The sequence below is a fragment of the Suncus etruscus genome, chromosome 4, assembly GCF_024139225.1.
Source record: "Suncus etruscus isolate mSunEtr1 chromosome 4, mSunEtr1.pri.cur, whole genome shotgun sequence".
Lineage (NCBI taxonomy): Eukaryota > Metazoa > Chordata > Mammalia > Eulipotyphla > Soricidae > Suncus > Suncus etruscus.
In genome coordinates, this window is record NC_064851.1 from 146551166 (window position 1) to 146564448 (window position 13283).

At 44.0% G+C, this 13283-nt stretch overlaps 1 protein-coding gene across 1 annotated transcript in view; it reads left to right on the plus strand.

Moving 5' to 3' along the window:
• The window catches only part of ASH2L (ASH2 like, histone lysine methyltransferase complex subunit), a 47511-nt gene that overhangs the window by 1883 nt on the left and 32345 nt on the right, over positions 1–13283 (plus strand). Inside the window, exons 4-7 of the mRNA XM_049771835.1 lie at positions 2705–2793; positions 3082–3176; positions 6522–6617; positions 10603–10698. Coding sequence (XP_049627792.1) covers positions 2705–2793; positions 3082–3176; positions 6522–6617; positions 10603–10698 — 376 coding nt within the window. The remainder of the gene's footprint in view (positions 1–2704; positions 2794–3081; positions 3177–6521; positions 6618–10602; positions 10699–13283) is intronic.

Here is a 13283-nt window from a genome sequence, read left to right on the forward strand (position 1 = left end):
AACCCAGCTCTGCTGGCAAATGACCTACCCATTATACCATCTCTTTGGGCCTAACTAATTTTTTTTATTAGTGACTGTGAAATTACACAATTATTCATGATTGGGTTTCAGGCATACAACATTTCAATGCTGGTGCCTTCACCAGTGACTACTTGTTCCCACCTCCATTTGCCTCCTACCAGGTACTATTTTTTTAATATCAAGTTTTACACTGTGGTTTGCAATACTATTGCTGATATGGTTTTATACATAATACTTTATCACCTTTCAACACCATGTCCTCTTCGTTGAATGCTTTCTCTACCATTTGAGGCATATGGGGATGGGATGTGGTGTGTCCTATTTCCCAGCCCCATCAAGGGTCTTGTTTCCTACAGAATATCAGTTCTCATGTTCTTTGCTTCTACTATCTTTTGAGTATTTGTTTACTCACTCTTTTCTTTATATTCTGCATATGAGGGAGATCATTCAGTGTCAGTCTTTCCTCTCTAATTTATTTATTTATTTATTTATTTGGTTTTTGGGTCACACCCAGCAGTGCTCAGGGGTTACTCCTGGTTCTACGCTCAGAAATCACTCCTGGCAGTCTGGGGGGGACCATATGGGATGCTGGGGTTTGAACCACCATCCTTCTGCATGCAAGGCAAATGCCCTACCTCCATGCTATCTCTCTGCCCCCCCAAATCTGTTCTTGGTATAGCGCCCAAGGCAAACACTCTACCACTGTGCTATTGCTCCAGCCTCCTCTCTAACTTCTGACTTTATCTTTTCATATGGCTGAGTATTATCCCATTGTATATATGTACCATAGTTTCTTTATCCAGTCATGTATTCTTAGACATTTGGGTTTCCAGATTTTGACAATTGTGGATAGTACTGCAAAGAACATAAGGGTACCAATATCTTCTCTCTACTTTGTTTTGGAGCCCTTGGGCTACATTACAAGAAGTGGAATTGTTGGGTCAAATAGAGGCTCAATTCTTAGGTTTTTGAGGAATATGCATATTGTTTTCTAGAAAGGGTGGACCAGTCAACATTTCCACCAAAGGTGAATGAGAATGAGTCTCTTTCTCCCTACATCTGCACAAACACTTGTTCTTTCTGATGTGTGCCAGTTTCTGGTTGTGAGATATCTCATTTTTGCTTTGATTTGTATCTCCCCTGATGATAAGTGATGCAGAATCTTTTTTTTTTTTTTTTGGTTTTTGGGCCACACCTGTTTGAGCTCATCAGAAATCGCCCCTGGCTTGGGGAGACCATGTGGGACGCCGGGGATTGAACCGCGGTCCGTCCTACGCTAGCGCTTGTAAGGCAGACACCTTACCTCTAGCGCCACCTTCCCGGCCCCCGCAGAATCTTTTTTTTTTTTCTTTTGGGTCACACTAGCGTCACTCAGAAATCGCTCTTGGCAAGCTCGGGGAACCAATGGGTTGCTGGGAATTGAACGGGGTCTGTTCAAGGTCGGTTGTGTGCAAGGCAAACGCCCTATCGCTGTGCTATCTCTCGGGCCCCAATGCAGAGCATATTTTGTCTGCCTTTTAGCCATTGGTTTTTCTTTTTTGTGGGGGAGGCAGGTCACACATGGCTGCACTTGGGTTACTCCTGGCTCTACGCTCAGAAATCGCTTCTGGCAGGCTTGGAGACCATATGGGATTCCAGGATTTGAACCACTGTTTTTCTGCATGTAAGGCAAATACCCTACCTCCTTGCTATCTCTCTGGCCTGGTTTTTCTTTTTGGAGAGACTCTTCCTCTCATCTCCCTATCTTTTGATGGGGTTGGATTTTTTTTTTTTATTCTGGGGTCATCGTTTTGCCATGTGGGTTCTTCAATCACTGAGCATCTGCTGATCTTTTTTGTTTGTTTTTGGGCCACACCTCGCAATGTTCAGGGCTTACTTTTGGCTCTGTGTTTTGGATCACTTCTCGTAGGTCTGGGGTACCATAAAAGATGACAAGGATCAAACCCCAGTTTGCTACATGGAAGGCAAATGCCCTACCTGTTGTGCTATTGTTCTGGTCCCATTTTTAGGTAACTTTTCTTTTTTTGGTTTTGGGGGTCACAGCGGCGGCATTCAGGGTTACTCCCGGCTCTGCGCTCAGAAATCATTCTTGGCAGGCTCAGAACAATATGGGATGCCAGGGATCGAACCCAGGTCCATTCTGGGTCAGCTGCATGCAAGGCAAGAGCTTTACTGCTATGCTATACTCTGGCACCTCTGGCCCCCATTTTTAGCTAACTTATTTTTTTTTTTGGTTTTGGGGGGTCACCCGTGGCGTTCAGGGTTACTCCTGGCTCTATGCTCAGAAATCACTCCTGGCAGGCTCGGGGGACCAGAAGGGATGCTGGGATTCGAACCACCATCCTTCTGCATGCAAGGCAAATACCCTACCTCCATGCTATCTCTCTGGCCCCTTTAGCTAACTTTTTTTTTTGGAGGGGGCCACACCCGTTTGACGCTCAGGGGTTACTTCTGGCTATGCACTCTGAAGTCGCCTGTGGCTTGGGGGACCATATGGGACGCCGGGGGATGGAACCGGTCCGTCCTACGCTAGCACTTGCAAGGCAGACACCTTACCTCAAACGCCACCTTCCCAGCCCCTTTAGCTAACTTTTAATGAAGGGGAAGGATCCTTGTAAATGGCTTCTCATGGGGAAATTTTATATTTAGAAGCTCACTCATTCATATATTTTGACTTCTACAGATCCTGCCTGCCCTTCATGACCAACTACAGTTTTCATTGCAATGTGTGCCATCATAGTGGGAATACCTATTTCCTCCGCAAGCAAGCAAGTAAGGATATAATCTGGAATATTACACAATGTTTGTTCTTTGGTTAAACCCCCTAGCCAAAATGGGGTGTGTTGGACATGACTTGAGCTTTGTGGAATCAAGAGATCTTTGGTTGGTTGGTACTTGATAAAAGTTATGTTGGGGGTTAGTGTTGATTGTTTGCTCTTGTTCATTTCCAACCAAATGATGACTTGACTTTTTGTTGCTATAGTTGGTTTTAGTTTAGTATTCTTTTGGTAGTTGGAATATAATGCTATAGATGACTTTTTATCCTTTTGTTTTTCATAGACTTGAAGGAAATGTGCCTTAGTGCTTTGGCCAACCTGACATGGCAATCTCGAACACAAGATGAGCATCCAAAAACTATGTTTTCCAAAGATAAGGTAAGGATGGGATTAATGAAATTACAATCATACCAAAGGATCAGGTAGAGATTCTAAATATACTTTTTAAAAATATGTACTTTTGGGGCCGGAGAGATAGCATGGAGGTAAGGCGTTTGCCTTTCATGCAGAAGGTCATCGGTTCAAATCCCGGCGTCCCATATGGTCCCCCGTGCCTGCCAGGAGCAATTTCTGAGTATGGAGCCAGGAATAACCCCTGAGCACTGCCGGGTGTGACCCAAAAATCACAAAAAAAAAAAAAAAAAAAAAAAAAAAAAATATGTACTTTTGGGAGCTGGAGCGATAGCAGAGCAAGTGGTTTTTGCCTTGCATGTGGCCTATCAAGGTTCTATCCTTGGCATCCCATATGGTCCCCCGAGCCTGCCAGGAATGATTTCTGAGCACAGAGCCAAAAGTAACCCCTGAGCACCACTGGGTGTGGCCCAGAAACAAAAACAAAATGTACTTTCAGGCTAGGGAGATACTGCAAAGGACTGGAGCATATGCCTTGTTTGTGGGAGCCCTGGGTTTGATCACAGGTAAGGCATGGTCACCTTAGTACTGTTAGGAATGACTATGCTCTGAGTAATCTCTGAACAATGGCCATATTGATAGTATAGTGGGTAGAGCTCTTGCCTTGCATGTAGCTGACCAGGGATCAAACCCCAGCATCCCACATGGTTCCTCAAGCACTGCCAATGGATTCCTCTGTGCAGAGCCAGTAGTAATCACTGTGCATCACTGGGTGTGACCCCAAAACAATAAAAAAAAGGTCAGGGGGCCAGAGCAGTGGTGCAAGCGGTAAGGCGCCTGCCTTGCCCTTGCTAGTCTAGACGGACCGCAGTTCGATCCCCCAGTGTCCCATATGGTCCCCCAAGCCAGGAGCGATTTCTGAGCTTATAGCAAGGAGTAACTCCTGAACATCACCAAGTGTGGCCCAAAAACCAAAAAAAAAAAATTTTTTTTTTAAAAAGTAAGGGGCTGGCTAGGTGGCGCTAGAGGTAAGGTGTCTGCCTTGCAAGCGCTAGCCAAGGAAGGACTGCCGTTCGATCCCCCCCCCACCCCCGCATCCCATATGGTCCCCGCAAGCCAGGGGCAATTTCTGAGCCCTTAGCCAGGAGTAACTCCTGAGCATCAAACGGATGTGGCCTGAAAAACCAAAAAAAAGTGCTTTTATGCTAATTTGGGGGAGGTGTTTTTATACCATAGCATTTGGGTTCTCCTGGATCTGTGCTCAGATATTATTCCTAGCAGAGAGGCTGGAGCAATAGCAAAGCAGGTAGAGCATATTTGCCTTACATCAGCCAACCTGGATTATATCCCTGGCATCCCAAGTATAAATTCTACCAAGTATAAATTCTGAGCACAGAGTCAGGAGTACCACACACATCACTGGGTGTGGCCCAAAAACAAAAAGAAAAAAAGGAAAGAGGTAGGGAGGGAGGGTGGAAAAGGAAATAACGGAAAGGGGAGGGGAAGTGAAGGGAGGGAAGGAAAGTTAATGGGAATTAATTATTCCTACTCCTGGCAGGCTCAGGGAATAATGGGATGCTGAGGATCCAACCTGGGTTGACTGCATTCAAGGCAACTTCCTATCCACTGGGCTATTTCTCCAGCCTATTTCACGCTAATTTTTATGGCTTGCTTCAGTGGTACTTTCTTTTTTTTTTTTTTTGTTTTTGGGTCACACCCGGCGGTGCTCAGGGGTTACTCCTGGCTCTCTGCTCAGAAGTAGCTCCTGGCAGGCACGGGGGACCATATGGGACGCCGGGATTCGAACCAACCACCTTTGGTCCTGGGTTGGCTGCTTGCAAGGCAAACACCGCTGTGCTATCTCTCCGGCCCCAGTGGTACTTTCTTATTCATGTGCTATACCAACTTCCTATTGAGTACACATTATAATATGTCACTTGGATTAGCTCTTAATGGATAAATTCTTAAGCTTTGGGGGGAGGGGGAGGGTCACCACATCTAGCTGTGCTCAGGGCTTACTCCTGGCTCTGCACTCAGGAATTACTCCTGTCAGGGTTTAGGGGGACCATATGGGAGGCATGAAATTCAACCCAGGTCTGCCTCCAATAAGGCAAATGCCTAACTCACTGTACTATTGTTCCTGCCCCCAATCCTTAAACAGTTTTGATTACCAATAGAAAGCAAATAGCTCTCTGACCCACAATTAATAATCACATTTGGACTTTTTCAGCCTAGCTTAGCTGGTTATATAGATACCTATCAAAGATGTGTCAGAGGGAAGATATAAATTTATGTCTAGTCTTTCATAACCCCAGTATGATAATCATACTAAAAATGTTTCTAGGGGCCAGAGAGAACACAGAACACAGATCTAGAAATAGCCCTAAGTCCCACTGAGTGTAATCCAGAATCCACCTTGCCCCTCAAAACCAGTAAGACTTACGTCATACTGTAGTCTACTTTGGGGAAGGAGAGTTGGGACACAACCAGAGGGTGTTAGGACTTACTCCTAGCTCTATGCTTAGGGATCACTTCTGGTAGTTACAGGGTAACAATGTGATGCCGGGGATTGAACCAGGATGCTAGGCAAGTGCTTAACATCTGTAGTATCTATATATATCTATATCTATATATATATATCTATATCTATCTATCTATCTATATATATATAATACTATATTTGTTTGTTTTGGACCATATCTGCCTGTGATCGGGTTTACTCCTGACCATATACATTCAGGGATCACTTCTGGTAGTGCTCAGGTGATCATATTGGACATATCATCCTTTTTGGGAGCAGTGGAGAAGAGTGTTCATTTTGGCTTTACTTGGAATTTCTCGGAGAACCATATGCAGTGTTGGGCATCACACTCAGTTTGGTCATGTGCAAGGCCAGCACCTTACCTTTTATTTTAAAAAAAGTGTGTGGAACTGGGACAATAGCACAGCAGATAGGGCTTTGCCTTGCAGTGATAGCATAGTGGGTAGGGCATTCATCTTGGCCACAGCTGACATGGGTTTGATCTCACACATATACACACACCACTTCCAGTACCCCTACCCCCTTCATACCCACACCCTCCCCTCCCCCACAGGCAGAGCACTTGCCTTGCACTAATTCACCTCAACCATCCCCTATACTTTATATGGTTCCTGAACTCTCCTAGAAATGATCCCTAAGCACCCCTGTTGTAGCTGAAAAGCAAAAAAGAAAAGGTATATTTATATATTTGGATTGTGACTTAAAAGACTAAACATGTGGTTTTTTTTCTTGATTTTGGGAAAGTTTCTGAAAATGTCATTTCCTATTTTATGAACACAGCTTTGAAAGTAACAATAATAGTTAATTATTTTTTTTTTTTTATAAATTAGGATATCATACCATTTATTGATAAATACTGGGAGTGCATGACAACCAGACAGCGACCTGGAAAAATGACGTGGCCAAATAACATTGTTAAAACAATGGTAAGTAGACAAGCAATGATTCAGTTTGAGGATTGTGTATACTTTTGTAAGAACTGAATGAAGCAAATAAGAACCATTTAGTATTACATCTTTTTTTTTTTTTTTCCCGGCCACACCCGTTTGATGCTCAGGGGTTATTCCTGGCTAATAGCATGGAGTGGAGGTAAGGCGTTTGCCTTTCATGCAGAAGGTCATTGGTTCGAATCCCGGAGTCCCATATGGTCCCCTGAGCCTGCCAGGAGCGATTTCTGAGTGTGGAGTCAGGAGTAACCCCTGAGCACTGCCGGGTGTGACCCCAAAACCAAAAAAAAAAAAAAAGAAAGAAATTGCCCCTGGCTTGGGGGAACCATATGAGACGCCGGGGGATCAAACCGCAGTCCTTCCTTGGCTAGCACTTGCAAGGCAGACACCTTACCTCTAGTGCCACCTCGCCGGCCCCTTAGTATTACATCTTGGAGGGTATGCATTATCATTAAATGTTAATTGCAACCTTCAACCATTTTCTCTCAAAAATCAGTAAGCTGGGTACTAGAGAGATAGCACAACAGGTAGGGTGTTTGCCTTGTACTTAGCCAACCTGGGTTCAATCCCCAGCATCCCATATGGTCCCCCAAACCCGCCAGGAGTAATTTCTTAGTGCAAAGCCAGGAATAACCCCTGAGCACTGCTGGGTATGACCCCAAAACAAAAAATAGTAAGTTGTGCTTTGTGTTATTTTTTTTTTGTTGTTGTTGTTGTTCATTTGTTTTTGAGCTGCACTCAGTGTTGTTCAGGAGTTATTCCTGGCTCTGCACTCAGGAATCATCCTGTCAGGCTTAGGGGTGCGAGGACTCTAACCTAGGTTTGCAGCATACAAGGCAAGTGCCCTACCCTATCTCTCCTAGCCCTGTATCTTTGTTTATTTGATTTTGGATCACACTTGGTGATGTTCAGGAGTTTATGAGGTGCTAGGGATTGAACTCAGATCAGCCATGTGGAAAGTGAGTACCCTCCTCTGTACTATTGCTCCAGACCCCTAACATTACCTGTTTTGTTTTTTGGGTTTAGTGGACCATTCTCAAGACTAGGCCTCATACATGCAAAGTAGGTGCTCTCCCATTGAGCCACTTCTGGAGCATTGTTTCTTACGAGCCTATCATCTTGGGGCACAAATAATACAGGGGCAACAGGTGGGTTGCTGAAGCTCAAACTCGGTTGGCTGCATGCAAGGCAAATACCTACCCAATGCACTATCTCTTCTTGTTTTTTTTTCCTTCTTTATCCTCCCTAAACTCTATGGTCAAGAGTGATCTAGGCATCCCCCCTTTACTATGTTTTTTCATCCAATTATACTATATACCACATACCCATGTTGGTGTTCCTTTTGTGACTGACTTCACTCAACATGATACTTTTCAGTTCCAGCCAGGTTGCAGCAAATTGCATGATTTCATGGTTCCTTTTAGCTGAACACAACTTATTCTATTGTGTATACATACCACATCTTCATAATCCGTTTATTCTTTTCATATGGGTTGAGTCTTAGCTATTGTACTAAGTACAGCAATGAATAATGGTGTGCACACATCCCTGTGAGTGAATGCTTTTGTTAATCTTTTTTTTTTTTCATTTTTTCTGTTTGACCCCAATCTCGGCCCCCCACCCCCACCCCCGTATTCGAGACAGGCATTCTACTTCTCTCACTCATTGACATTGTCACCATAGTTGTCAGTGTAGTTAGTTATTTCTCTAACTGTGCTCATCACTCTTCATGGTGAGTTTCATTCATATCATGAGTCAGTCCTTCCAGCTCTCATCTCTATTGTCTCTGGGCATTATTACAATAATGTCTTTTATTTTTCTTAAAACCCATATGAGTGAGACTATTCTATATGTATCTCTCTCCCTCTGACTTATTTTTGAGTGAATATTTTTAAGTACTCACTGTGTTCTAGCCCTCGTGAAGAGGCTGTCTTTATTTCATTTTATATGCTCAGTTCCTTTGTCAAAAATTAATTGTCTGGGGGGCCAGAGTGGTAGCACAGCGGTAAGGCATTAGCCTTGCACGTGGCCAACACAGGACGGACCCCAGTTTGAATCCTGGCATCCCATATGGTCCCCTGAGCCTGCCAGGAGCAACAACTGAATGTTGAGCCAGAAGTAACTTCTGAGTGCTGCCAGGTGTGACCCCTCCAAAACAAAAAAACAAACACATTTAACTGTATACTTGGGGTTTTGTCCTGGGATATTCAATTCTGACCCAGTGATTAGAGAACCATTACCAGTTTCTTTGGTGCTGGGAATAAGAGGGTTTGCACATGTCTGTTGCAGTGAGTGCACACTGTGAACTGTGGTGCTCGTACATATCAGGGTGCAAGGCTTGCACATATAACACTGGTGTTTACAAGTGAGTGAACCCAAAATGTAGAAGGAAGGAAACAGTAAAAACGAGAGCAAAATCAACAATATAAAAACCAAGAAAGCAGGGCGGAGTGATAGTCTAGTAGGGCACCTGCCTTGAGCATGGCTGACCCACTGGATCCCAGAATATCCCATCTGGTCCCCTGAGCTTACCAGAGTGATTTCTGAGTGTAGAGCCAGGAGTATCCTCTGAGCACTTCCAGTGTGGTCCGAAACCAAAACAAAAACAATAAGAAAGCAATTCCAAGAATCAATGAGTTGGTTCTTCAAGAGAATAAACAAGGGGCTGGAGTAATAGCACAGTGGTAGGGCGTTTGCCTTGCATGCAGCCAACATAGGACCCCATAGAAATAGGGAAGGAATAAGAAAGTGTTTTCGGGGCCGGGAAGGTGGCGCTAGAGGTAAGGTGTCTGCCTTGCAAGCGCTACCATAGGACGGACAGCGGTTCGATCCCCCGGCATCCCATATGGTCCTCCCAAGCCAGGGGCAATTTCTGAGTGTATAGCCAGGAGTAACCCCTGAGTGTCAAATGGGTGTGGCCCAAAAACCAAAAAAAAAAAAAAAAAAAAAGTGTTTTCGGGATTGAAGAGATAGCATGGAGGTAGGGTATTTTTCTTGCATACAGAAGGACGGTGGTTCAAATCCCAGCATCCCATCCCATATGGTCCCCGGAGCCTGCCAAGAGAGATTCCTGAGTATAGAGCCAGCAGTGACCCCTGAGAGCTGCCTGGTGACCCAAAACCAAAAAAAAAAAAAAAGTTTTCTTTTTTTCTTTTTTTTTGTTTTTTTTTTTTGGGCCATACCCGGCGGTGCTCAGGGGTTACTCCTGGCTGTCTGCTCAGAAATAGCTCCTGCAACCAAAAAAAAAAAAAAAAATCAAAAAAAAAAAAAAAGGGGCCGGAGAGATAGCATGGAGGTAAGGTGTTTGCCTTTCATGCAGGAGGTCATCAGTTCGAATCCCGGCGTCCCATATGGTCCCCCGTGCCTGCCAGGAGCAATTTCTGAGCGTGAAGCAGGAATAACCCCTGAGCACTGCCGGGTGTGACCCAAAAACCACAAAAAAAAAAAAAAAAAAAAAAAAGAAATAGCTCCTGACAGGCACGGGGGACCATATGGGACACCGGGATTCCAACCAACCACCTTTGGTCCTGGATCGGCTGCTTGCAAGGCAAATGCTGCTGTGCTATCTCTCCGGGCCCTGAGTTTTCTTTTTTTAAAGAGATATCTGGATAATATCAGTAGTGAATTGTTACAGTGTTTATTTCTGAAGTAAAGAGTGAAGTTAGGCTTATGAAGGACTTTGGATCTTATTTTGGGAGGTGGAGCTTCAAGCCACACGTGCTCAGGGTTACTCCTGGCCCTGTACTCAGGATCATCTGGGAACTATATACGGGGCATCAGGGATTGAACTTGAGTTGATATAAAGCCAATACCCTCTTCACCATACTGTCTCTGGCCCTTCTTTTTTTGTTAATGACTCTGTGTGAATGTTTGCTGGGAAAACACTACTTTTATCTTTTTGGAGATTGCGTCTTGGAATTAATATCTGGAATTAGTGATTTATCTGTAATTCTATGTTTTTCAGAGTAAAGAAAGAGATGTTTTCTTGGTAAAGGAGCATCCTGATCCTGGGAGTAAGGACCCAGAAGAAGAATATCCAAAATTTGGACTTTTGGATCAGGTACATTGATATCTTTTGTATTCCCCTTTGGCTTTAGCCTTTTGGGAAACAGGCAGTCAAGTTTTGTTAGTATATTAGCTACATAAATATGTGACACTTTGCCATATGCCCATAATTTGCTGGGTTCCTAATAAATAGTAGTATAGCTTTATGCATATGATTTTTATCCATTTTTAACTTTTGTTTCTTCACTTTCTTTTTTTTCTGTTTTGTTTTGTTTTGTTTTGGGGGCACACCCGGCATCACTCAGGAATTACTCCTGGCTCTGCCCTCAGAAATTGCTCCTGGAATGCTCAGGGGACCATATGGGATGCCAGGATTCAAACCACCGTCGGTCCTGGGTCGGCTGCATGCAAGACAAACACCCCCTACCATTGTGCTATCTCTCCAGCCCCATTGATTCTTCACTTCTTAGCTTAAATACTCTGTTTCAGGTGGCCAGGGGAATAACTCAAGGTACTAGAGTACATACTTTGCATGTAGGAGTTCCTAGTTCAGTTCACCACTACATGGTCCTCTAGCAGCATCAGAAGCGATGACCCCCTCACCCTCCCTACCTTTTTAAATTATTCTATTTTTCTTTTTTTTGTGTGTGTGGTTTTTGGGTCACACCCGGCAGTGCTCAGGGGTTATTCCTGGCTCCAGGCTCAGAAATTGCTCCTGGCAGGCACGGGGGACCATATGGGACACCGGGATTCGAACCGACGACCTCCTGCATGAAAGGCAAGCGCCTTACCTCCATGCTATCTCTCCGGCCCCCTCTATTTTTCTTTTCACCTAAAATTTTGTTCTTAGAATATTTTGGGGGGAGGCATGTAGGGCATTTGGTATAGCATGTAGGGCATTTGCCTTACACCTGCCAGACTGGGGATTGGTCCCCAGAATCCCATATAGTTCCCCAAGGACGCCAAGTGTGCTCCCCTCCAAAGAAAACTTTGTTGTTGGAGCCAGAGAGATAGTATGTAGATAGTATGCTTCATAAGTCACACCTGTGTTTCGTCCTCTATGTCACATATTGTCCCCCAAGCACTGCTAGGAGTTAACCCTGAGCACAGAGCCAGAAATAAATCCTGAATAAATACCACCAACCACCAGGAATTGCTCAAAACACAAATAAAAATTTATTATTGGCCAGGGACTTAGCTCAAAATAGAGCATCTACCTTGCTCGGTTCCATAAAACAAATAGTGGGGCCAAGTTGGGTAGCTTAGGGGCTTGCCTTATATGTGGCTGACCTAGGTGCAATCCTAATTCCTGATATCTCATATGGTCCCTCAAGCCTACCAGGAGTGATTCCTGAGCACAGTGCCAGGAGTAACTCCTGAGCATCGTTGGGTTTGGCCCAGAACAAAAAACAAAAATTGTGTCGAGGTGTTTATTGTTGATTTTCTTTTTTTTGTTGTTTTTATTTGTGTTTGTTTTTGGTTTTAATTTTTACTATAGTACTAATATTATTGTTTTATACTTGGAACATTACTATACCATGTCTCTCCAGAAGAGTGTCAGAATAACAAATAATTGTAAAGAATTTTTAATGTGGGGCGGAGATATAGCATGGAGGTAAGGCATTTGCCTTTCATGCAGAAGGACAGTGGTTTTTGAATCCCGGCATCCCTTATGATTCCCCTTGTCTGCCAGGAGCGATTTCTGAGCGTGGAGCTAGGAGTGACCCTTGAGCACTGCCGGGTGTGACCCAAGCAAAAAAAAAAAAAAAAAAAATTTTGTAATGCATTACCCTGCATAAAGTGAGGAAACAAATTTTCTGCTTGTTCAAATTATTTGGGGGAGGAGTTGTTTGTTTTAGAACCATACCTGGTGGTGTTCAGAGCTTACTCCTTGCTCTGTTCAGGGATCACTCTTAGTAGGCTCAGGGAACTAACTATATGGGGTTTTTGGGAATCAAACGTGGGTTGGTCACACGCAAGGCAAGTACCCTACCCACTCTACTGTCTCACAGTCCCAGAACTAAAAATTTTTAGCAGTGCATCAAGCACATAATTTGCCATTACTGAAAATTGAAGATAACATAAAGAAATTCAGGTTTTTGTTTTATAAACTGAGTGGCATTGGACATGAAATATTCAAGGAACTAATCAATGGGACTTCTTTTCTTTTCTTTTTTTTTCTTTTTTTTGGGGGGATCACACCCGGCAGCGCTCAGGGTTACTCCTGGCTCTATGCTCAGAAATCACCTCTGGCAGGCACAGGGGACCATATGGGATGCTGGGATTCGAACCACCATCCTTCTGCATGCAAGGCAAATCTGCATGCTATCTCTCCGGCCCCGGGACTTATTTTCTGTTTTTTTTTTTTCCCTCCACCATTCCACTCACAATATCTTCCCCATATACCCCTACCCCCCAGTGCTATTTATTATGAGTCCTAAATGAAGTCAATCTTTATTAATTCCTGAATCATCCAAGTTTGACAGTCCTGCAAATTTCAGGTTCTCTAGAATTGTCTTTTTTGGGGAGATTTTGAGCCACACCTGATGACGCTCGGTGTTTACTCCTGGCTCTGCGCTCAGAAATTGCTCCTGGCTCGGGGGACCATATGGGATGGATTGAACCATGGTTCATCCTGGG